Source organism: Anguilla rostrata, chromosome 10, assembly GCF_018555375.3.
Source record: "Anguilla rostrata isolate EN2019 chromosome 10, ASM1855537v3, whole genome shotgun sequence".
NCBI classification, from domain to species: Eukaryota; Metazoa; Chordata; class Actinopteri; order Anguilliformes; family Anguillidae; genus Anguilla; species Anguilla rostrata.
Genome location: NC_057942.1, coordinates 6,115,951 through 6,139,761, shown reverse-complemented (window position 1 = coordinate 6,139,761; position 23,811 = coordinate 6,115,951). Strand labels below are relative to the sequence as shown.

Sequence of the window (23,811 nt, the reverse complement as noted above, 5' to 3'; positions counted from 1 at the left end):
TCCAGATTAAAAAGGGGACCAGCATTGCTTGTTCAACCCACCAAATGGGGATGGAGCCCCCAACCACACAAGGGGGACTTGTACATGACTTGAGAACAATTTTACCGATTGTGCCAACCTTCTCACCATCACTAATTAAATTTATACAGTGCATCAGAAATAATGTCTTTACTTGTAAAATTCACGTATGTTAGGTGAACATGTTAAAGATGCAGAAAGACGTAGACAAAAAACACACCACACTTTTGATATACTTGAATAAAACTGTATATTTTTTACAGAACTTTGTACACTTTGTTACAAAACTGTATGGTACTAAAATTTTTAAATCAGTTTTTGGTCAGAGTATATTTAATCTTTGTGTGCAATTACCATGTATTTACAAAGTCTCATGTTAGTGATTTCTGAAAAAAAAAAACAAAACAAAAAAAACCTCAAACATTCATACACTCTGAACATAAGACATGGCTTAGAGATAAATATATTAGTAAATAAATATTCAGAGAACATATTTCCATAAATGAAATGTGCTGTTATACAGATACAGAAATATACACAGATTGATTTCTAGCCTTTTAAACATTGTAGAATGGTAATGATGGATAATTATATTTAGAAAATTAAAAAATATTAATTTTTGTACACCGAGTTTTCTTTTTATACAATCCTTTTTAAGTGCTACAAATGATAAAAAAAATTAAATAGTGACTCAAGTACCCCAAAAATGCCATCCGGGGTATAGATCTCTATGTAAAGGCAGATTAGATTCTCATGTTCATGATATACACCTCTGGGTTATTGTCCACATATAAATAGGGTTATTTTAAAACTGTAGACTCTTAGCAGTATGGAAACATTTCATAGAAACAGTATAAAACCGTCTGTAAAACAAACAAAAGGCATATTGACAACATCAGATTTGTGAGAGTACAAAATCGGAGCATTATTTTGCTTCTTTTCACTCCAAAACACACTGTTGGGGGAGATTAGGTTGAATTCAGATCTCTCCCGACAAACTTTACTTTGGCCTTTTCCTGACACACAAGAGTGTAAAAATTGCCTTCGAGAAACTGCTTATGTGAGAACAAGTGCACCGTACACAAGAAGTGGTTAGGGGCTGTTGAATTGACTGTGTAAGTACATACGTTAATAAGAGGAGGTATTGCGGGTTGAAGGAGAAGCTTTTCCATGCAAAGAGGATGGTCTAAACTTGTAAATGAGCCAAGTTCACTCAAACCTCACTTCAACCCAAATAGCTCAACTCCCAGAGTGCCGAGAACACAAGAGAGCCACCATCTTAAAAAGCAGATTTGTCCTGAGAGTGGGGGGGGTGGGGGGGAGGGGTGTGGCCAGGTAGAGACCACCCACAGAGCAGAGTCAGGTGTGGGCTAGATCCGGCCGAAAAGAAGAGAACAGGTAAAGTTGGTTCTCCGGTTGGCAAGATCAATGGCGGTCACAGTGAGGGGGGCGGGGAGTTGGGTGGTTGTAAAATGAAAAATGCGTTTTGGTAGCTCTCCAAATGACCACTTTTTTCTGTTTGTTGAAGCTTAATATTCCATACACACATACATATGCATGTACACACATGCATCCTTTTTTTTTAAATAAGAATATATTATAAAAACACCCTCAAAAGTCTTGCTCAAATTGGAGTCTTAATAATATTAAAATAAACAACAACAAAAAAAAAAATCAGCAATTCCCGTATATCCGAACATGAGAAGATCACAAGCTGGGCTTTGCTACACAGTCTTTCTCCATAGGTTGCAATGGTCCTGACCCTGCAAGACAGAGATACGCTTTAGAGCAATGCCAGCTGGGTATTTATTAGCATGACAGAAACCTGGAACAAGGCAGTTCTATAACTTAAGAAATAACTGTGTGAATAACTGTGGTGGCAATAAAACCTCACACCAAAGGGGATGATGTCATCAAAAGCTATCTGGTTGGGGGTTGAGGAGGACTGGGAGCGTGAAGTTGAACAAGCAAATGTGTGTGCATGAACACACTTTTCTTCCTGGGCTGCTATGCTTTTAGACCCAAATAGGGTCTGTGGTGCAATTCTGCCCCCGCCCCCACCCCCAACAGCAGCATTTGCACATGAGAATTTCAGGAGAATTTCAGTGGAAACTCAACGCTCAAAGATAACTTCTGTCAGGCTGGTAGGTTAAGGTAAGGAGAGGCACTACAGATTAGACATGGATAAACTAATTCTTTTAAATATTTCAACCTGTCAGAAGCCGGTCGAATTCCTGCATATTATAGGCCAGTATTAAAATAAATATCCATTTTTACCTATATTCACATCTTTCACATGATCATAAAATCACACCGTTAGCATTGCATTTTAGTGAAAATTCTCAGGATCTGCAGGAGTGTCTGTCACATTTTACCAGTGCCTAAAGCATTCCCATTTGACGATAGGCCGGCGGACACCATTTTGTTTCAGCAAGACCTCACGTGGGGACATTCCGGCTCAAACCCTCACCTGCAGCTTTGCCGTTTCCCTGTGCTTCGTGGAAACTGGGGCACTGGGCGCGGAAGAGCGCGTGCACCTCCTCCTCCTCGTGCAGAAACGTTTGACCTCTGAACTGCCCCGGGGGGAAGCGCAGCTCTCGGGGCTCCTCCCTCTCCCCAGTCCGCCCCCCCTCGTCTCCGCCGCCCCCCGCCGGCAGCAGGCTTGCCTGCGGGCCAGGCCCGGGGCCCAGGCCCATCTCGCAGTCCGTGTCCTCGGGGATTATGGGTATGCGCTGGCCGAGCTCGCAGCGGCCCTGCGGCTCGGCGGCGTCCGTCTGCGCATACTGCACGTTGACTGCGCAGTCCTCCGGGTAGCGCGCCCCGCTCCCCCTGCGCACGCGCAGCTCCTTGTAGAAGCAGCAGGGCAGGGCGTCGTAGCCTCCCGCCGCCTCCGGGGGGCAGGCCGCGTGGTCCGCGCCCGCGCCGTACGAGTTCCGCGAGCCCGGCGACCGCGCCTCCGCCCCCCGCGCGCAGCGACGTCCCGCCAGGAAGGAGGCCCCGCCCAAATCCTGCCCCTGGGCCACGCCCTCCGAGGAGGCGGGCGGGACCTCGAAGCAGCAGCTGTAGGACGCTGCCCCCTGCTGGTCGGCCGCCGCCGCTGCCCCCTCCTCCTGCGCCCTGCCCCGGCTCCGGAGGTCCGCTCCGGCGCCCTCTAGGGGCCCGGGTGAGGTAGTGGTGCTGGTTTCCCTGGCTTCCAGCGAAGGGCAGCCGCTGCACCCGGGCTCCAGGCCGCAGCCGGACAGCTGGTCCCCCGAGGCCTGGAGGCAGTCCTGGCCGGGGGTGGGCGCCCCCGAGGGGGGCAGGTCGTCCGCCGAGGGGGCGGGGCCGGGGGCGGGGCCTGGGGCGGTGGGGCAGCCGGACCCCGCCCCCGCCCCCTCGCCGCCGGACCCCCGGCAGGGGCTGCGGCTGCGGTAGACGTAGGGGTCGTAGTCGCTGCTCAGCGAGCTGCGGAAGGTGGAGCAGCTGCCGTAGACGCCCTGGTTGCTGACCTCGGTGCAGTCCAGCATGGAGTCGCTGGACGAGCAGTGGCACTGGCCCGAGCTGCTGCTGCTGCTGCTGTCGCTGCCGGGGCAGTCCGCCAGGTAGCCGCTGCACACCGACCGGTGTCCGTGGTAACAGCTGAACCCGGACGCGCTGCCCGCCTCGCCCAGGCGGGACGAGGAGGCGGGCGCCATGTGCACCACGGCCGGGTACAGCAGGCCCTGCTGGAAAGTCCGCCCGCCGTGGTGGCCCTTGTGGGGCCCGGCCCCCGGCTGGCCCTCGGGAGCCTGCGGGAAGGTCAGGCCCTGGAAGTAGTAGTGCTGGTACATGGTCTCGTACTGGGAGAAGCAGGCGGCCCGGGAGAAGCTCCGCCCCCCGTGGAACTTGGGCCGCTTGAAGCCGTGGGGCTGGGGGTAGGCGGGGCCGCGGTGCTCCAGGCCGCAGTGGTGGGCGGGGTTGAGGGCGTGGTCCAGGTGGATGGGCGGGTAGCCGCGGATGAAGGCCGAGGACTGCGGCGGGTAGAGGCCCGGCTCGGGGTGCTGGTCCACCGTCAGCACGGTGATGGGGTTGCCGTGGGGGTCCATGCTGGTGCGGGTGGGGTACGCCGTCACCGGCCCCGCCCGGTGCACCCGTCCCGGGTAGTGGACGGGCAGGACCACCCGCTGCTGCCGGCTGTGGACCGGGTTCCCCGGGTCCATGCAGACCGGACCGGGGTTCCCCTTCTTTTGCTCTGTGGGGGAGGTGGAGGGGGGAAGAGAGTGAAAAATAAGGACGTTAACCATACAGAGTTTTGCTTAAAATTTACTTTTGATTGCAACACTATGCATGGTAACACTAATTGACTACGGGCTAACACTGCTGTTCTCCTCGTTTGTAAGTCACTCTATATAGGAGCTTCTGCTAAGCGACTGTGATGTAACACAATGAAGAATGAATTAAAACGGAGAACTGAACGTCCTGTAATACAGCATATAATTAAACAAACAGAGCAGTTTCGAAGGCTTTGCGCTGATCCTCTCCCTACTACAGCAGGGCTTTGAAACAGGAGAAGCTGCTCCAAATGAAGACGCGAGAAGCTCTACGTCGGATCCTGCTATAGGCTGCACTGTTCAGCACTACAGACCACTTTTAAAATTGACTTGTCAAGAACCCAGCGAGATCCTCTCTCTCAAACGATTTTGCAGAGGCAGTGCAAAGAGGGACAGTTCAATCGCTTCTTCTTCCTCACATAAAGCAACCGAATCAAAGCCCAGATTAGAAGTGCACGGCTGAACACATCAATCGTTTGCGAGGCTTCCAAGAGCCAGTTCCTGGCGCTCGATTGGTACTTCAAACGAAACATTTTCCCCTGACGTTCGGTTTCAAACGCGGGGACTGCATGCAGCAGGAGCCGCCTGTCTGAAACGCGGAAATCAAACTCCAGTCCTGGAGGGCAGCAGTGCCTTTTGATTTGATTTCAGGTAGTTTAAGCCCTGGAAACAAGGTGCACGTCACTCTTGCACGTCTCTCATAAATTAATGATGTAAATTAGTCACTGAAATGCCGAAATGCACAGCAGACACAGCAGTTCTTGGGTACTGTAGTTTTTTAAAATTTTTATAAAAAAATTTGGCATCTCCAATCCCACCCAAATTTGGAAAGTCCAATTCAGTAACTATGTACAGTCCTGCTCATTTACAGCTCACACGCGGGGCTCACCGATGATGTTGTGTCTGCAGTGGGGGCAGGTGTGGTGCTGGAGCAGCCAGGGATCCACACACTTCTTATGGAACCGGTGGGCACACGGGATGACCCTCAGCTCCTGAGAGAGAGAGAGAGAGAGAGAGAGAGAGAGAGAGAGGGCGACAGTCACATCCCTGAAACTCCAGGCTGAGGGGTGGGGGGGTCGGGGGTCAAGGGTGGGGAAGCCAGCGTGCAGACGCCTGTCTGACAGAGCAGGCCGTGAGAAGAAGAGCGGGCTTTTACTGAGAATCGTTCTACTCCAGCCCTCGCTGTGTGGAGGAGGAGGAGGACAGTGAAGCATGTCGTGATTGTCCCATTCGCAAAGGCAAGGACAAAACTTTCTCCTCTACGGGTAAAAACTCCAGGGGATTACAAACTTGGTTATTTAATCGTAAACCCCATTAAATAGACAACTTAATGAGTTGTCTTAGTACTTAGTACTTTATAGTTACATCTCTACAAACACACACAAATTTTGAAGTTATTCAACAAATATAAATGTAGTATTCTTTGACAGGACAGTCTAGAATAAATGGGGTCAAGTATCCAGTTAATACTGGTAGTCTTGAGGGAAAAGTCTGAAAGTGCTGTGCGGTCAGTGTGCTTAGAACTGTCCGTTTGAATGAGTGAATTTGTCAGTGCGCGTGGCTTGTTTTCTCTATAAAAGCCAGGGGGACTTCCAGGCTTTTCAAATCTCAGGCATTTCTCGCATCGCGTTCCAAAAGTTCTCTCCGTTCCGTCCCGTCTCCGCTCATTACACAGAATTTTTAGACTCCTCGTCCTGCCCTGAAGAAAAGTAAATGTTGCGCTGCCCCATAAATAAAGTCCTGAAACATGTAGGGCTTAACAGGACCTGTCAGGACCGTGGACTTGCGGCTAAGGCGCTCAGCTCTGCGGTGCAGTCGGAATTGCACAGCTCAAGCAGCAGTGTGTGAAAACACCAATGCGGGGAATGCGGTGCGCTTCCGCCGGCGTCCTGCAGGTGGCAGCAGAGCTGCGGGAGTGCGGCTAGGCACTTCAAAGCACCACGCAGGCCGGTCAGTGGTTGGAGTTCAGATGGGGAAGAAACAGAAGTATGGTGTGGCCAGGGGGGTAACACCAAAGCCAGACATGGGCAAAAATACATTGTTTTATAAATACTTTTCAAATAAATGTATGCACAGGCTACAGTCACAAAGGCATAAGAGTAGGTTACTTTTTCCCTTCAAAAACAAACAAATAAATAAATAAATAAAAATATTTTAAAAGTAAATGCATAAATGTATGTAGACAGACACACACATATATACGTAAATGCACGCTAATATAAATTTCAAATATATGCACTTGAAATGTTTTTATATAAATATATTAATATTGCTGATCATTGGCCCCATGACCCTTTGGGAAAAACCTGCTTAGGCCTGACGAAGAGCAAATCCCGAGACGTCTCGAAAGGTTGGGTGGGCGAGCGAGACCCACCCCCCCCACCCCCCAAAAAAATGCCAACATATTACAGTAAAAGAAAAAGAAAAAAAGAATCGTGTCTCTGAAGCACCATCGGTTGTCCACCAGAAGGCGTCACACAAAATGTACGCTGGGACCTCCGGCAGCTCCTGAGACCGTGTGGGATATGGTAGAGCCTTCTTCAGGAAAACGCCATTCAAATCCCCAAGTAATATCAAAGGAGGTCTGACACAGAGACCTGTATTAACGTGATGCACTGCACGGTGCTTTACTACCGGCTGCCGAGGTCACAGAAGGTTTGCAGGCTCAAATCCCACTGGAGCCTTTAACAGGGCACTCAAACCGAATGGCTTCTGCAAATATCTACCAGCATAAACAGACGCAAGAGCTATAAAGTCTGAAGTGTGTGCGACCTCTATATACCCGTGTGTGTGTGTGTGTGTGTATGTGTGTGAGTACCTGATGAAGATCCACAGGGATCCAAAAAAGAAACACAAGTGAAGAAGCGTAGCGGACAAGAACTCGGGAGCATACAGAACGGGCAGATAGAGAAGCAAAGAGGACAGGAAGGACCGCGGGAGCGTAGAGGACGGGCAGGAAGAGAGGTAGAGCGGCAGAGAGGACAGGGAGGACCCCGGGAGCGTAGAGGATGGGCAGGTAGAGTGGTAGAGCGGCAGAGAGGACAGAGAGGACCGCGGGAGAGTAGAGGATGGGCAGGTAGAGTGTCAGGCGGCAGAGAGGACAGGAGGGACCCCGGAGCGTAGAGACGGGCAGTAGAGAGCAAAGAGGACAGGAGGACGGGAGCGTAGAGGACGGGCAGGTAGAGAGGAGAGCGGCAGAGAGGAAGAGGACCCCGGGAGCGTAGAGGGACGGGCAGTGCAGAGCAGAGCAGAGAGGACAGGAGGAGCCGGGAGCGTAGAGGACGGGCAGGTAGAGAGGCAGAGCGGCAGAGAGGACAGAGAGGACAGGGAGGACCCCGGGAGCATAGAGGACGGGCGGGGCGGCGCTCACCTCCCCGTCGATGTACTTCTCCAGGCAGATGGCGCAGTCGGAGGAGGAGCTGCAGCTCAGCGAGTCGGAGGCGGCGCAGCTGCTCTCGCGGTGGCCCTTGCTCTTGGCCTTGAACTTGCGCGTCTCCATCTTCTCCAGCGCCTGGATCGCCATCCTGTTCATGGAGCTCTGAGGGACCGGGAGGAAACGCACAGGAGTTATATTAACGCACATTCACACGCATACGCGCGCGCACACACACAAACACACCCACATACTGTACACACACCCCCTCCACACACACGCACCCACACACAGTACATACACATCCCACACACACACTCACCCACCCACACACACACAGTACATACACATCCCACACACACACACGCTCGCCTGCACAGCAGGCACTGTTTACACTCAGGAAGTTCCCTCTTAAGAGGTCTTCCGTGGAATGAATGGCAGCACGTGCAGGCAGGCCTTACTGAAGTGGAGCTCTAACAGAGCACTTAGGAAGCTGGAGCACTTCACTGCAGAGAGCTGCATGCGGCAGCATTAATGGATGACATCACAATGCACTGCTAGGTCACGTGACTTGAAAATCCTATACCTTGAACACCTAGAGAACTGAAAACTGTTCATATTATCTGCTGACAAAACCCTGCAATTCACCCCCCACAGAGCATTACTAACCCAGTTCACTTCCTGGTTTTGTAAGCCACGGACTTCCTCCGCATCTGCATGTGACATCAGCCAACTGAGCTGTTCCCACCAATCAACCTAGGGCACCGGTCAACGTTCGACCAACCGTGTGCCGTGTACTTATGACGTCGCTACCCGGAGACTCGTGAACCCGAAGAGAAACCAGCGGAGCGACGCGATCGTTTCGCGCTACTTTGGCCCCTGGAGCCGAAAGCCGGGACCCTGGCGCACTTCTCCAGGACCCGGCTCAATGTTTTTGGGACGGCCCGTTTCCCGGGGAAACAGCGCTCCTCGGGCGAGAGAACGAGACGCACCTGGCTCCGCCGCTGCTTCAGCTTGATCTTGATGAGCAGGACGAGGCAGACGAGGGAGACCACCACGAAGAAGGCCAGGAAGATGCCCATGTCAAAGTACTCCGTGGGCTGCTGTTGGGAGAGGGGGACACAGCAATCGAACACACAAAGGGGGCGTTAGTTAACATCGCACTTTAAGCACTTATCCAGAAAGACTTAAAGAAGTACACACACACAGTTTAAGGCAATAAACAGAAAAAATGCCCCATCGTGTGGGCAACGGATTAGTAGTCAATGCTTCTGCATGGTAGCGATATGATCTAAACTGGAGGTAAAGCCAGCTAATGGGGCACTATACCAAAAAAATATATGTAATTCTTCAAAATGTTTTTTTTTAAATGCTTAAAATAGTCCCGGTATTCTAGCAACCGTGAACTGAAGCCTGCTGTGAGTGTCATCGTCTAATTAAGACGGGCGTTTTCAGCAGAGTGCTGTCAGTAGAAGAGATGCCTTTTCCCTCAATAATAACGATTAGACGCTAGCCATGTGGCAGCTCTTATCCCGCCATAGCCGCTAGCTTCGCAGGGAAATCAATCCCGAATTGAACAAGCTGTGACAGACCGTCAGAAACACTGCAATTCAGAGCAAATGTTTGTTTTGGCGCTTGTGTCTGCAGCCTTGTTTCTTCTGCGATGAGCTGTGGGATTTCTGGTACATACAGGATCAGCGATGTAGCTAAGGGGAGGTTGCAGGTTTGAACCCTCGACCCAAAATTTCAATCAATGCATTAAATGCCTGGAATGAAGTCTTCTTTGTTGTTAAACTTCCTTGCATTCTTTCCCTCAACAATTCAGTCCACGTAGAGAATGTTTCAAGGCTGATCAGAATTAGCCCTTAGAAAGAGTAGGTTTTTTTGTAACGTTTTCTCAAAATTCTAAGTCAAAGTGTTCTAGAACTCTGTTGCTTTCAGTTACCAGCGGTGACTTGCATCAGGATTAGAGCGTTCAGCAAAGAGCACTGTGATCACACATTTGCGATTTTACACTTTAAAAGGTTAAATGAAAGTTACCCCTTTGAACGACAGAGGGGCTGACAGCTGAACCAGTCCTGCGCAGCGGCGAGACAGCTAGGCTCAAAACCGTTTTCTTCAATATTACTTAGTTCTGTAAAGTAATTGTGATTTTATTCATGTTGTACTAGATGAAAGTCATTTTGGGCGTATTCTGTGATTGGGAGGGGGGGGGCACGGTGCTTAGCCTGTGCTGCAGAGCATATCTGGCTCTAAAGTGATGACTCGGGAGTGAGCTCTGATAGTGAATCTGCCTCCACTGCGCTGGAAAAGGCTCATCTCACCAGGAAGAGACAGGCCTGCAGCCTGGCAGCCGTGGGAAATGGATAAAGTCTAATGATGTATAAAGTTCATAAAACAAACAGCAAAAAATTATAAATACAAAATGAATAGCTTTGAATTATTCATGTTCTTATTGGGGCTATTTATTTATGTAGGGCCTGTTTATGTCCTGTATAACAATGGAGAAGCATTTACAGGGAATGCATGTATATGAAATGCAAAATGTATTTATGTAAGAAAGAACAAGCCACACACACACACACACACACACACACACACACACACAGAGTGATAGAGACAGAGAGAGAGGGAGAGAGAGATTTACAAAAATATAAGCAGGCACAGAAACACACACACGCACACTTACACAACCACATATACATGCACGAACATGATCACGCACATGCACACACACACACACTTACACGCCCACATATACATGCACGAACATGATCACGCACATGCACACACACACACACATGCACACACACACACACACACACACACACACCCCTCCCTTCAGGTTTTCGGTGAACTCTTACCCTCGGCGGCTTGTGCTGTATCCTGGCCCGGGCGACCTTCTGCTTGTTGACGATGTTCATCAGCCTCATGGCGTCCCCGCCCTTCACATACACCACCGGCCTCTTCAGGGGGTCCTCCGCGACCTGGTTCAGCTGGGGGGGGGGAGAGAAAAAACGCATTGGAAGCGGCCCGTTCATCCGCCCTCCCCCCCCCCCCGCTCTCCTCCCTCCGACATCACACAGTGCTCAGCGCGCGCAAAAAATCCGCCCGGGTCGATACCGCCCGCGGACGGACGAGGCCCGCGCCAACCGCAGAGGGTCATGGGAAACGAAAAAAACCCGAAGGCTTGGAAATTACCCCCAGGTTTGGAGCATGAGAGAGAGGGAGGGAGAGGGAGAGGGAGAGGGCGAGAGAGAGAGGGACAGAGAGAGGGGGGGGACGAATTGCATGTTCTGAATTTGGACGCAGTCAACCTCTCCCCTCGTCCCGTCTCTCTTTGGAGTCTGCTGCCGGAGTCTGTAATTTGACAAAACCACGGGAAATGCCAGCGAAATGCATACTTCTGTTTCTTTTTTTAACGTCACGTTCCCAACAGAAATATACTAGAGTTTGATTTTTTCTTTTTTTTCCTTTACCGAGGTCTCCAACTTCTGTAAAACTGACTTTCTCTTACTGAAATATATTGCAAAAAATGTATTAAACATATTGAAAATATACAGATAAATATTTCACAGCAGTGAATTTCAAATACAGCAATATCTGACACACTGGCAATAATTTTTCATATTCACATATATTGTGAATATATTGTGAATATATTTTCAGAATTTTGTGTTAAGGGCAAAACCTGTGCTGTGCATGAAAGGCATTACAGCCGTACTGAGGATAATCCTCCACGAGCACCAGCGCAAGCAGCACACCCAGCCTGTTACTCCCACGAGCCTGTGGGAACAACCAGATCCCTCCATTTTAGGCTGAGCAGCTGTTTAGAATAGATACAGCATCTTCCATTATCTGCATATTTTTTGTTCTTGCCCAGTAATTTTAAATACCCCTTCTTTTCCACCCCCCCCCCCTTCCCTTCACCGCACCCTTGTTCTCGCTCGTTCTGTCGATCATGAGAAGCCCTGAGAAGCCCCTCTGGATCGAGTCCCCGCAGACGTTTCAGAAGAACGCACGACGCGGGTCGAAGGTTTTTTCGGAAAGGGAGTATCTGAGGGCGGTAAAACAAGCCCCTTTCATGTGGCTTTTTTTTGCAGTAGCGTTTCATCTTCTCAACTAGCTTTACGATTTAGGGCTGGGGAGGGAAGGAAGGAGGGAGGGAGGGAGGGAGGGAGGACTCCACAAGTCTGGGCCTGGCGCTGCTCTAGGTGTAGAAACACCCCAAAAAGAATGCGGCCTGCTCGCGACAAAGCTCCGCGATTAAAAAAAAAAAGCTAACCCCCCGTTTGTTTGACAGAAGCTGCAGAGGGCTCGACAGAATACGAACGCTCAAAGGACGTCGGCCCACTCATGGAGCCAGCTGGTGATTACCGACGCACACAGCTCCCCGCTCTACAACATCTATTAAGTTGTCAGGGAGATTTAGCAACGGTTTCACGAGGAGAGGTTTTTTTTTTTTTTTTTTTTTTTTTTTTTGGGTCTTGTTATTCATTCCTGTAGCGGAACCACAGCCAAAATGCAGACCTTGATTGGACCGGTTCTTGCCCACAAGGCCCGAGAGACCCAAATCTGCAGAAACGGAAGATGTTGTTTTAGGTCCGCCGTTTTGTCTCTAAAATACCGTCTCGCGTGTTAGCGGAGGAAAAGCTTTCCCCCCCTTTCACGTTCTGTTCCGCAGGGAGACGGATTTAGTACAGCGGGAGGAAATTCAAAGGGAACCGCCGTGAATACAGATTTTCTCTCGAACCGCAGCAATGCTGCTAAGTTGGACGCGATAAAGCAAAAACACTATTCCACTTCCACAAAAAAAAAAAACTTGTCCCGGGGCGGGTAAGCACCAGACACCGTGGATGCCTCGGCCATTTTTAGGAGAGTTGAGAAAGCCTGGATCTGCAGTCACTGAAAATAAGAACCGAATCGGAAAGCGCACTGACCTGATCGATGGCATCCGGGTTTTCGGACACGTCGAAGATGACCGCAGTTGCACCCCTCTGAACCGCTCTCTTAGCCTGGAAGAAAGAGTTGAGTTTAGAGACCCGGTAAACTACTGACCAGTTAGCTGGCCGATTATTCAATTCAAATTTGGAACATAAAGACAGAAAACAAACAGGTCAAACATAATTCACATTTTTTAAATGCACATCTCTGTCAAATACATGGAATACCCTTCAGTCTGCACTCCTAAGTGCCTGTAATTCATTTATGTCCCCTGTAGGGGGCGTGAGTCTCTGGTCATAACCTCAAGAACCATATATTTACTGTGCTGGAACCTACACTACAAGGGACATTCAGTAAACACAGCATAACATTTTGGAAAATATTTTCACTGTAACATGTTTTTGTCATCCAAGATGCTTGCATTATGTTTAAAAAAAAAAAATACTTAAGGTGTCAAATAAGTTCTCACTGAGTTGCATTTAATGTAAAGTAAACACTATCAGCCCAAACTGTTTGTCGCAAAAGCCTAAAACTCACTGCACTGATAAACCAGCACAGCAGTCCATTTAAAAACGAGTAGCAAACGAATTATTAAAATAATCTTGCTGATTTTTTGAATGCTTACAGGTTCTGAGTGCGGTTGTGTAATCATTAGCACAGTACAGCGTGATCCCTCTCCAGAAGTCTGCCACTTCACTCCTTTCCCACTAGAGGGCCTTCTCATATCACAGACAAAAACTTCAGAGTGGTCAACCGCCCGATTCTTTCAACCAGAGGAACTTTGGCGCAGGTTTAATATAGTCCCTGCTAAGTAAACAACCGTATAAAACATCACTTTCAGGAAAACCCCAACTATGTCGCAGCAGGTTCCTTCAAATCTGTTAACATCACTTCACGCTTGAAGAAAGACATTCTGGTCAACAGCACATAAAGTAACGCATTGGTCCATTACATTTAATGACATATTGCAAAACAATTTTAAAGAAGGCACTTCATGCAATGGTTGAACAATAAACTCATTACGCGTGTCAAGCCTAGGGCCATTTGTGCATTTTATCAAATGAAATCTTACTGTCAAATTTTACTTCAAAAGTAGACTACATCGGCGTCTGTTATGTACCCATTCCCTTGATACTAATAAGGATGCTAGTCTGTTAGAAAACATACAAATGAAAATATGTTTGAAGCGTGAAACCTTTATCTTCGCCAAAACACTACAAGGATCATTCAGTTCATGAAGGAAAAAAAAATACACAATGGCATAGTTTTGATCGCTTGGTTTCTACTTTAAACTACAGACAGAAAATGCTAGAATCGGCAGAACAAAAATATCTACAAATGAAAGCCAAATGAGTTTTACCAAGTGAGTAATATATTTTATACAGTGCCTCAGAGCACCCGGCTTCCGTGTCGACAGCTTATAAACCCGCACTCAGCTGTTTTCTTCCCCTCCGTCGGCCATATTGCTTTTTTGGAAGCGTGCGATAGGCGGTCTGGATCAAGTTCATTCTGGAATTACTGGGCTTCCTGGTCTCATCCCACCAATTGTTATTTTAAAAAGCAAGATCAAAGGGGCCAATGCAATGGCTCTGCATAATCATGCTAGCGTGCTCATGAGAAATTGAGCAGGCCCAATCAAGGACGCTTCCCTGACATGGTAGAGAAACACCCGCGCGCTACGCTGCTATTTAATCTGCACCGCGATACAAAAAGGTTCATAGTTCTGCAGTCGTGTACACCAGCACCCTGATAGCGTCACTGAAAAAATCCCAGCATGCACCTCTCTGGGCTTTACCCCTTTTATATCCACGTTTCCATTACAGGAAGACAGAAAAGTTTATTCGGGAAATAATGAGGGCTTATGAGGCCTTTTTAACGCCAGGTAATGATTGCAAGCAATGCCTAATTATCATATGCAAGTTTCATTTCTTTTTTTCTTGGTCCAACAACCAAAAAAAGTATTTGGATACACGGCAACCTCACAGGAAATGACTTGAATTTGGATTGCATAGGAGACTACAGCTTTAGGCTGTACTTAACTTTAATATAGCGTGAGCGTAGGCCTATATATCCCGCGTATGGGTGTGGCTGAAGAAAACGCAGGGCCTGCACTTAAACGACCTGAAGCTGGCTCTGTGAAACTGATACACAACTCTCAGTACAAGTCTCTCACAAACAGGTTGGGAAATGGAGGAGGAGGAGGAGGGGGGGGAAATAAATCCACAATCGCTCCACCAGGGAAAGACAGAAAAAAGATGGGATAAAACAAATAGTTTGCGCCATGTTTGATGCAGATTCCCATTTATTAGCCTGCTGGCCATCTTCCATCTACTCCCACCTCAATATTGGCAAAAGGAAGCCTGTGGTCTGAAAACACAGCACAGAGGCTGTGTTATTACAGGGTTCGGAGAGGAAGCAATTTGTGCGTAGGAACCCTTTTTTTCCCCCGCGACTGTACGGACAGGTTTAAATGAGCTGCCAGTTAAACGGCGGAAGAGAGGGGGGGGGGCAGCTCCCGCGTATCTCTGTGCATTGGCTCGCGGGAGGACTTACGCGTCACAATGGACCTCGCTCGCTGTCAGGACGCATATCGAATCAATCATTTCCATTGGTCACGTTTCGTTACGGCGCCTCGGATAAGTTCCACTCATGAGGAAAAAAGGCCATTCCGACACTTCAGAACGCCGTTTACTAGATGACGCGTTGGAAAACAACGTGGCAAAAAATTACGTGGACTTTTGGGACAAACGCGGTAATGTAAATGTACTTATTTGTACAAAACCTAATACGTCACACTTTTGAATTCCATTATAGCCTTAGAAATTTACATTTATTATAATGACCGCTCCCCCCGTTTCACATAAATTAAATCGCTTGGATAATGCAAGGTGTCCGATCAGCTGTTTATTACGGCCGCTATGCTACAATTAGGAGCCCAGTGAATCTGGCATGGCAAGAAATCTCACAAATTCAAACACTCCTCTTGAACTCTGAAATATTTAACATACAGTGAATTATCGGATTTGAAATAAAATTAAAAGCAATTTCCCCCCATTTCATATCTTTCATTTCATAATGACCGTTGATTCATCAACCATATCAGACCCACAAATCGTACGTTCTTCTGTATGCCATGTCTCAGAAGTCTAGACTTCAAAGTGTGGCCAATATTTTAAAATCCAGTCAAGAATCTAATCAGATGACACTTTTAAAGGAAAATAACTTTATAGGCCTACTGTCTGACTCCACCCACTCTTGACATCCAAAATACATTTTATAATTGTACTCCTTTGAGAAACCCTGTGGTTATTCTATATGCTCACGATTTCAGTAATATTTTAAGCTCATTAACAGGATGGGTTCTCTTAAATGCAAATATTTTGACATTTTGTTCCAGCTATCTAAACACTTTTTCTTTATTATTATTTTTTTTTACATATGCTCTAGCCTACAGCCTTGTTAGGATTTCCTGCAAATGTAATGTTTCTCATTAATGAAGGTAGGCTACAGCATGCATTTGAATGCCAAGTATCAGCTGAACATTGCAAGAACAAATTCAGTTCCTGATATTTTAAACTGCTGTTAGGGGGAAAAAATACTTGGAATATGAACAGTTCCACTGGGCATATTTAAGCAGATGCACAAGAACGAGAATGGGAATTCAAATCAAAGAAAGGTCATATTTCCTACCTCCAAGTGATGATAGAGGAGTTTTTTTTTTCCTAATGCAGAAATAATATTGTTTTACAAAGAAATAATATTTTTAGATAGAAAAATCTAAAAATATCATAGAAATCCTTGAGGCCCAGCCACAACAGCACTGTAACACCATCTCCTCAGAGGCAAATATTTGCAGAAGTCTTCATGAAAATTGTGAGGTCGAACACCGCCAATTTAGTGCATTTCCAAGATAATTACAAATGCTTGGGGTTACTCTACAATATCCATGTGTCCTTGCACCAGTCAAGGGAATGACCTTCGGTGTGCACTTACTGAACGTCGTGTCGGATAAAAGCGTCTGCCAAATAAATGTAATGAAATGTATTTGTAGTGGATGTGGAGCTCTGCGTCTCCTGATTCAAATCCAAACACTTTGAATTGACGTGGCGATCTCGTCGACTTTAGCAGAACACATGGTGTGTGTAATAATCAGAAATGAATGAATTTGAGAGACACCGTTCCCATCTGTTATGACGAGCAAATTCCAGAATGACACATAGCGACTTTCCTGATGGCAAACAAACGCTCTTGCGGAATGAACCAAGGCCTTTGACAACTGCCTGTTTATTTGAGACGATGGACCTCACTTTCGTACGTGGCGGCAATTTCTCTTAAAATCGCCTAAAATAACATTGCAGCAGATCAATGACTAATGTGACACTGCCAAATGACAGATTTGCAAAAGTGCCCTGTTCAGTCTGTCCAGAAAGAAGGCAAAGCCAAAAAAATTAAGAAAAATATAGGCTAAATAATTCTACTAAACCCTTTTGGCTTTGATGTAGCCCTATATTTCCGAGATCAATCAGTAGCCTCAAATTTTTTTTGAATCACAGTTCAAATGTTTGCAATGTCTAATATGATATAGTTCTTGATCAAAAATAAGCAGAGAGAACTGGCTCTCCCATATCTCTCCGCTTGTTACATTATGCTAGGCTTGTAGCCCATTTAGTTTTGTCTGAGTCTGCCTCTTTGATGTTTGCAATCCCAGTTAATAATTAATAGCTCTGGGTAAAACAGCCTTCAAAAAGAAAGAAGGAATCCGCATTTCAGGCATGCGCTGCAATGCAGCGACTTGCCTTGCGACAGCAAAAATGCACCTGCAGGCAAGCTCCCGGCCACAAATCACAACCCCCCCATCCCACCCCCCCCCTCACTCCCACCCCCACCCCAACTCTTTTAAACCCAACCCACTCCTACGTGAAAGCAAGAAGCTCAACATATCTTGCTTGTGTTAAGTTCCAACTTTGTTCATTTGTGACAGGAATGGTTTTATCCCCCCCCAAAAAAATTAAAACATATATAAACAACACATGATGTAATTCGGGATTCACTTAATTGCCTCGTGCCTCTACATTTTGAGTAGGCCTCTGGTTTTCCATAGAGTCCAAGTGCAAAGTTTGCATTGCACTTTGGCAGTGCTGTGCTTGTGCTGTACCTCAGCCGAAACAGAATATCAAACACGTGAGTGGAAGAGAGGTCGTTATCGTTAGGAAATTTTCAAACAGGCTTATGAAAATGGTCCCCTGTCTTTAATAAAGGCCTGACAGACACCAACTAATGCACTGCAGACTTCAATTAGGACACCTGCCAGATTTGCTAATAATAATAATAATAATAATAACAATAATCTTTTTTTAATTGTCAATTTCGATCACATTCATCCATCTAGCTTTCAGCCACATAGGAATACTGGGTCTTGCTTGCTGTGCTTACTGAGGAAAACACATCCCAGTCCCAGATGGGAACAGCCCTGCCCCTTAAGCTTCCATACGAGTGCTGGATATAGCCTATCAGCTCGGCAACGGGATAAGAGTGACGACTCTGAGGGCCAATCAGGAGAAAGAGTGGAAAAACAAGAAGAACACCGGCATGGTTCTCAAAGTTGTAATTCATTCCGCAAGCCTGCAGACCTAAGGGGTGAATAAAAACAAATTCCACACAGCTTATTTCCACTGAAGCCTCCCCAAAAAAGATCAAAACTCTGATCAAAAGCTGATGCAATGACAGAGCTTGGGGCAAAAAAAAAAAAAAAAACAAGACTAAACTCAAAGCTTGTTAGCCTGTTGCCAAAGCTTGAGCTTATACACTCAAACATGTACTTTAAAAATGCCACAACGGACAGACACGTAACAGGACCCGATACACACATTTTCTCAGTTCGGTTCCACACTGATCCCTACTGTAGATTAAGGCCATTCTGAGGTCCCGCTGCACAGGCATTTGTAAGACTCATGCTTTATTACAATGGAAATATGTGGGTTTATAGGTGCTACTGAGACTCAAATAATGGGCACCCAAACCCGGTAACACTATGGCCCCAGTTCCACGTTTGGTGCTTAATTTCAGCGCCGCCTTGACTAAAGTTACTAACTTCACTAATACTCGGTCGACGAAGTCAGTGACAGCAGGTAGCATTAGCCAGATAGCTAACATTAAACTCAAAATTCAAAATGCAAACAGCAAAACTGTCTAAAATATGGCAATGGTACCCATTCCTAGTAATAAAACAATATTGTGTGGGGTTTGCATGTGAAATGATAGAAGATGCATTTCGGAAATATAAATGAGCTTTCCACAAAGATTATACAGCCCTGAAAAGTTCCAAACTCTTGGTGCTGTATTAGGTATGGGGCACACCTCACCAAGTTACATACATGCCATCCAAATAGTATAGAATAAAATACAAAAAAAATTTTTTTTAAAGCTGTAAACAACAACGATTTACAGACACAAGCTAAATTATACCCAAATGCAAGTTATTTCGTAATGTTTCGTAAAGTTTTCTAACAAGTTATAAAGTTACACTGCTAAAAATGCGCGCCCGGGAGTAGGGCCCTGACGGAAAGTGCTGGCAGTGGTGTAAGGTGTTCCGGGTGACATTCAGGACAGATTGTGTGCCGGGGACACGTAGTTGTTTAGGAGGACAGCTGGAGGACCGCCCATCCGACAGGGTTACCTCAGAGTAATGAAAACTAGATCCTGGCTTTTCCACTGGCTGCTCGCTGGCTTTGCTACATCAAAGGCCTGGAGCCGAAAGACTGAGTACCCGATTTTCACCCCCTCAAAAGCACCCACCCCCTACACATGCGCACACACACACACACACACACACACCCCTGCGCGCTCACACGCGCACACACACACGCACGTGTATTACATGATGTACTCTGTGACCTCTGCTAAAGAAACCCCACCTCATCTTCACAAATCCCATCAAGACCACAAACCTGCTAATATTACTGAGCTTCTTTTTAATGCCTGCCCCACTCTCCCTGTGTGTGTGTGTGTGTGTGTGTGCGCACTTTTTAATCTGAGCAGTGTTACACCTGCACAGACAACAGGGGAGGTGTGTGTGCGTGTGGGGCAAGGGGGGGATGGGGGGGGGGGGGGGTTGCCTAACCCAGCTTCTGTGCTCCACATTCTTTTCACACCATTATAAATCGGATAGTCCACCCCCTCCACTTTGCCTCAAAGAGGACTGCTAATAAAACTGAACCCTCTCTCGCTCTCACTCCCTCTCTTTCTGCACTGGTATAATTAAGGCAATTAAGTCTTCAGAAGGCTCTCAACTACCATTATACAGTAATTTTATGTTGCCTCCTGGCTTTTCAGTATATTAAAAGATAAAGGCATATTTTTCTTCCCTCGGTGTTTTGCTTATCTGTGGTAGGTTTTTTTTCCACCTCTTTTTTTTTCCTCAAGAGAGAGAGGGTGCCAAGACATTATTTAGATTCCCTGAATGAAAATAATCAAAAGATTTCCATCACGACATTAACCGTATAGTTGCTAGTGGTTTTTGTATACATACCCTCTCCTAGCCGCCTGTACTACCGCCTCATAGTTTCTTGGAAACAACATGTCACTCAATGCATCGCAGGCAAATGGGATTCGGGTGGAAAATACCAATCTCCCGGAGGGAGAAACAGATCGGCGGTATTGGGGTCATATAGTGTTTCGAACGCTCCGACGGCAGAGCAAAGCCGGAGCGGAGGAATGCTGCTAAACTGGAACTGCGCGTACAGAGCCAGGACTTCTGTACCAAAACCACCACTTTGATCTGACAGCTAGCCCACTTTCGCTTATTTAAAAAAAAAAGAATAAGACGAAAGAAATAACATCGCGAGGACACAAACGGCGCGCAAGACGTTTCCCACGTCGAAACAGTGACAGGGTTTGTTTAGGCTACACCATTAGCACCTATTTAGATGACACACTTATCCTCTGTTTACACTGAACACTTAGAAGAATTACAGAGCTTCAGGCTGTATAAATCCCAGCCCATCAGAACTTAAAAGCAAAACTTTTTCTCTCTCTTTTTTTTTTTTTTGCACTCAAAGGTCTCTCCTCCTAAAATAAATATTTATAATGACCAAACGTTCTTTGGCACAAAACATGTTTATGGAAGTTGAAAAAAAGAAAAAAAGCTTCAAGATTACACACATGAATACATTTTTTTTTTTTAAAACTCAGACACTTGATTTAGCCTCATATATATGAGGAACATATATGAAATATATGACATGCCTCAATATGGGTGGAGTTCCTGTTGTATTATATACCACAGGTATACACAGGTATGCCCCAGGTTCAGTCGTACATGCTTTCCAATCACTAAACAGCAAAGTGAAGTATGGCACTTTTGATTTTGTTGTGTTTTCATGAGGAAAAACCCACCCCCAATTGGGAAACAATTGTATATGTTACAGCTATTATACTATATTATAGTATATCCCCCCAACCACATCAGAACACACTGTGCTAAACAGAGCAGCCTCTATTCACGTCGGCTCACGGAGGTGTCAGTTTCAGCAGCTAGCTACACGCGTCCTCCCTAGCAACCTCTCGTGACTCATGCTGTTGAGTGCTGAGTAGCGCCGGGCTTGCATTAGCTTTCAGCGTGGGCACGTTCCCCAAAATGAGCCAATTTAAATGCAGGTTTATAGGTGAACTGCGCTCGAATGCTAACCGCGTGTTGTTTTATTGCCGACAAACTTAACTAGAGTTAACTATAATTCAAGTTTGGCTCGCGAACAGAAACTTGAGATAACAGATAAAACTCTCATCGGAGTTGGGAGTTAGTAAAATAATGTGGAAAGTCAGAAATGCATAGTCATTCATTCTTTTTCAGGTTCAATGTTTATTTATTTTTCTGCATCTAAAAACAGAACACAGACACAAAAATGCAACTATCAAACAGCAGCAGCAGGTATATCAGAGATGTGTGAAACTGAGGAATGTGTTTGTTTGAGAAAACATTTTTTATTTGAGTGATACCAATCGAGCAGCCAAGCCAGAATTGATTATTGTGATACCGCAGCACCAACCTAACTCAGTGGAAAACAATGGAGCAGGGCTACACATTCAGTTTAGCAACTGATCTTGGTGTAATACCGCGCCAAGAAACCTGATCAGGTGACGTAATTCTCTCGCTTTGGAAATCTCTCCTCTGAGAACTACATTCCCCTCTCCCAACAAGTTAAATCTCTAAGAACGAGCCGGGAGAGAACGCATTGTTTGGTATCATTTCCAGAGAATAGCTCAGTCCAAGGAGAAACTTCAAAAAAATTGCTCTTTGGGGAGAGCTAGTGAGGGAGAGTGTTAGATTTTACAGACCCAGACAACTACTTATGTAGTTATGTACTTACATGGTTTTGCAAGAGCTATAATGCAGAATCAGCAGCTGAATGACATTCAGCAATAGGTGAGCCAGATTCCCAAGTTTAGCTACCTTTGTTGGGAAGCACAAACTAGATTAAGCTGGTGGCGGCTAGCCCTTATAGAAAGGTATCTTTTCTGGTATCTTCTGATAACTTTTAAACAAAAATTATCATATTTAACACATTTGCTTGTCAGCCCATACTAAAGTGCACAACTGGATAATTGTTTTATTTAGATCAATCCAGGCAGCAATATTATTAGTGCCCAAAAAATGAATTTGTTGGCAGAAAAAAACAGCCAAGATATTCATTAAGTGAACATTTTTGCCACTACATAGAGGCAGTTGACGGTTTCTATAGTGCAGTATATGATATACAGTATCTTTAGGATCTCATTGAAAATGCAAGCCTTGAACAGCCTTGAAACACTTGAACAGCCCTAAGGTCAAACGGTAAGCTCCGCCCATAGATGAAAGTCACCTATGCAACTGAAACATGATAAAAATAAACACGATAAACACTTTGTCATATTTATTATAAACTCCATCAGGCTGGGAATTCAAAGGCCAAATGTAGAGGGAACCAGGGAAAAGACCGATAGCTAAAGTAGTACTCCACTGACCAACCAGCTCTCTCACTTCCTTCCAAGCCACTTGGAGCCGAAAAAAAAGAAAGAAATATATATATATAAAAATAAAAGAATTATAAAAACATTGTGTATGATTATCTTTGAGAGCTTTTTGATTTATGCCATGAAAACGTCCCACTTATCCTGCCGTCCCTTCCTGTCTGTATTTAGCGTGCCGAACAGCAGTCGCTATGCTTTCAGCTGCGGAAAAGGTTTACCTAATGAGTGGACTTCGTGTGCCCTTGAGTTTGAGGGAGAAAACATTCTTTTTAAAAAGAGTAACCGCTTTCGACGGTTTAATATTGCTTCAGAGGCTGTTAAGAATTGACAGACACATTTCACTGGAGCCAAGGGGTCGTAATTTTACAATTTTAAAAGTTATTTTTTATAGACGTGAGAAATGTTTATTAACCACACAAAGCGGTAGAATTTTCTCGAGTCGGTACCTGCACTTGAACGGGAGTGCACTTGCAGAACGACAGCCACAGAACAGCACTAAATCTGTTAGTAGTGCACTTAATTTCCATTGTTTATGTCAAGGTTGTTTCACATCAGTGGAAACGTGGGTGAAGAAAACTCCCTCCATTAAAGGAGAACTACTGTATTATATTTTACATCATTTCTTCCATATTTGGTCCACTCTAGGTAGCAAAAATGTGAGATTGAGTAGATGAACCTTATCTGAGTAACTCCTGCTCATCGAAGTTTAGTTTGCCATTCTAAAACTGAAAACTGAATGCAAATTGGTTGCTGGCTCTTTAAAAAGCTCTAAAAGGCAAAAGCTATGACCTACTTTGAAGAACACTCTCCCTAATCTGCGTATCTCGGCAGAACGACTCGCCATTTCTGTGGGGTAACAACTCTGCAAACTGCCCGTCCTGGGCAATTAAGATTTTACAGGAATTGGGGGATAACACCTGTGGACAGGTAAATCACCTCAAACAATTATGCAAAGTCTTCACTGTAGAATAAACAACAAAAACAAGTATATATGGATTCAAAAATAAAATAAAAAAACACACCAAAGAGTTGTATTTAGATAGTGGCATGTCTCCAAAGCATACTAGACAAAGTTAGAGTTTTTGTTTTGTTTTGTTTTGTCTGAAACAGGGCCTGACATTTACGAAAGTTATTTATACTTCTCTCCATCCCCACAGCTCAGCTCCGGAGCGGAGTGCCACA

The 23,811-nt window shown here is 45.9% G+C and overlaps 1 protein-coding gene across 6 annotated transcripts in view; it reads right to left on the bottom strand.

Moving 5' to 3' along the window:
* Nucleotides 1–243: 243 nt before the first annotated feature.
* The window catches only part of znrf3 (zinc and ring finger 3), an 82,662-nt gene continuing 59,094 nt past the window's right edge, over nt 244–23,811 (bottom strand). Inside the window, exons 1-9 of one of the 6 annotated variants that reach the window (XM_064353688.1) lie at nt 13,985–17,374; nt 13,250–13,431; nt 12,621–12,695; nt 10,545–10,676; nt 8,673–8,783; nt 7,678–7,845; nt 5,197–5,299; nt 2,489–4,228; nt 244–1,781 (exon numbers count right to left, since the gene is read on the bottom strand). In XM_064353688.1, the coding sequence (XP_064209758.1) occupies nt 1,726–1,781; nt 2,489–4,228; nt 5,197–5,299; nt 7,678–7,845; nt 8,673–8,783; nt 10,545–10,676; nt 12,621–12,695; nt 13,250–13,348 (2,484 nt within the window). In that variant the 5' untranslated portion in view covers nt 13,349–13,431; nt 13,985–17,374 and the 3' untranslated portion in view covers nt 244–1,725. Of the gene's footprint in view, nt 1,782–2,488; nt 4,229–5,196; nt 5,300–7,677; nt 7,846–8,672; nt 8,784–10,544; nt 10,677–12,620; nt 12,696–13,249; nt 13,955–13,984; nt 17,375–23,811 lie in introns of those variants that run through there. The other 5 variants (XM_064353690.1, XM_064353691.1, XM_064353689.1 and 2 more) reach the window with 5 other exon arrangements.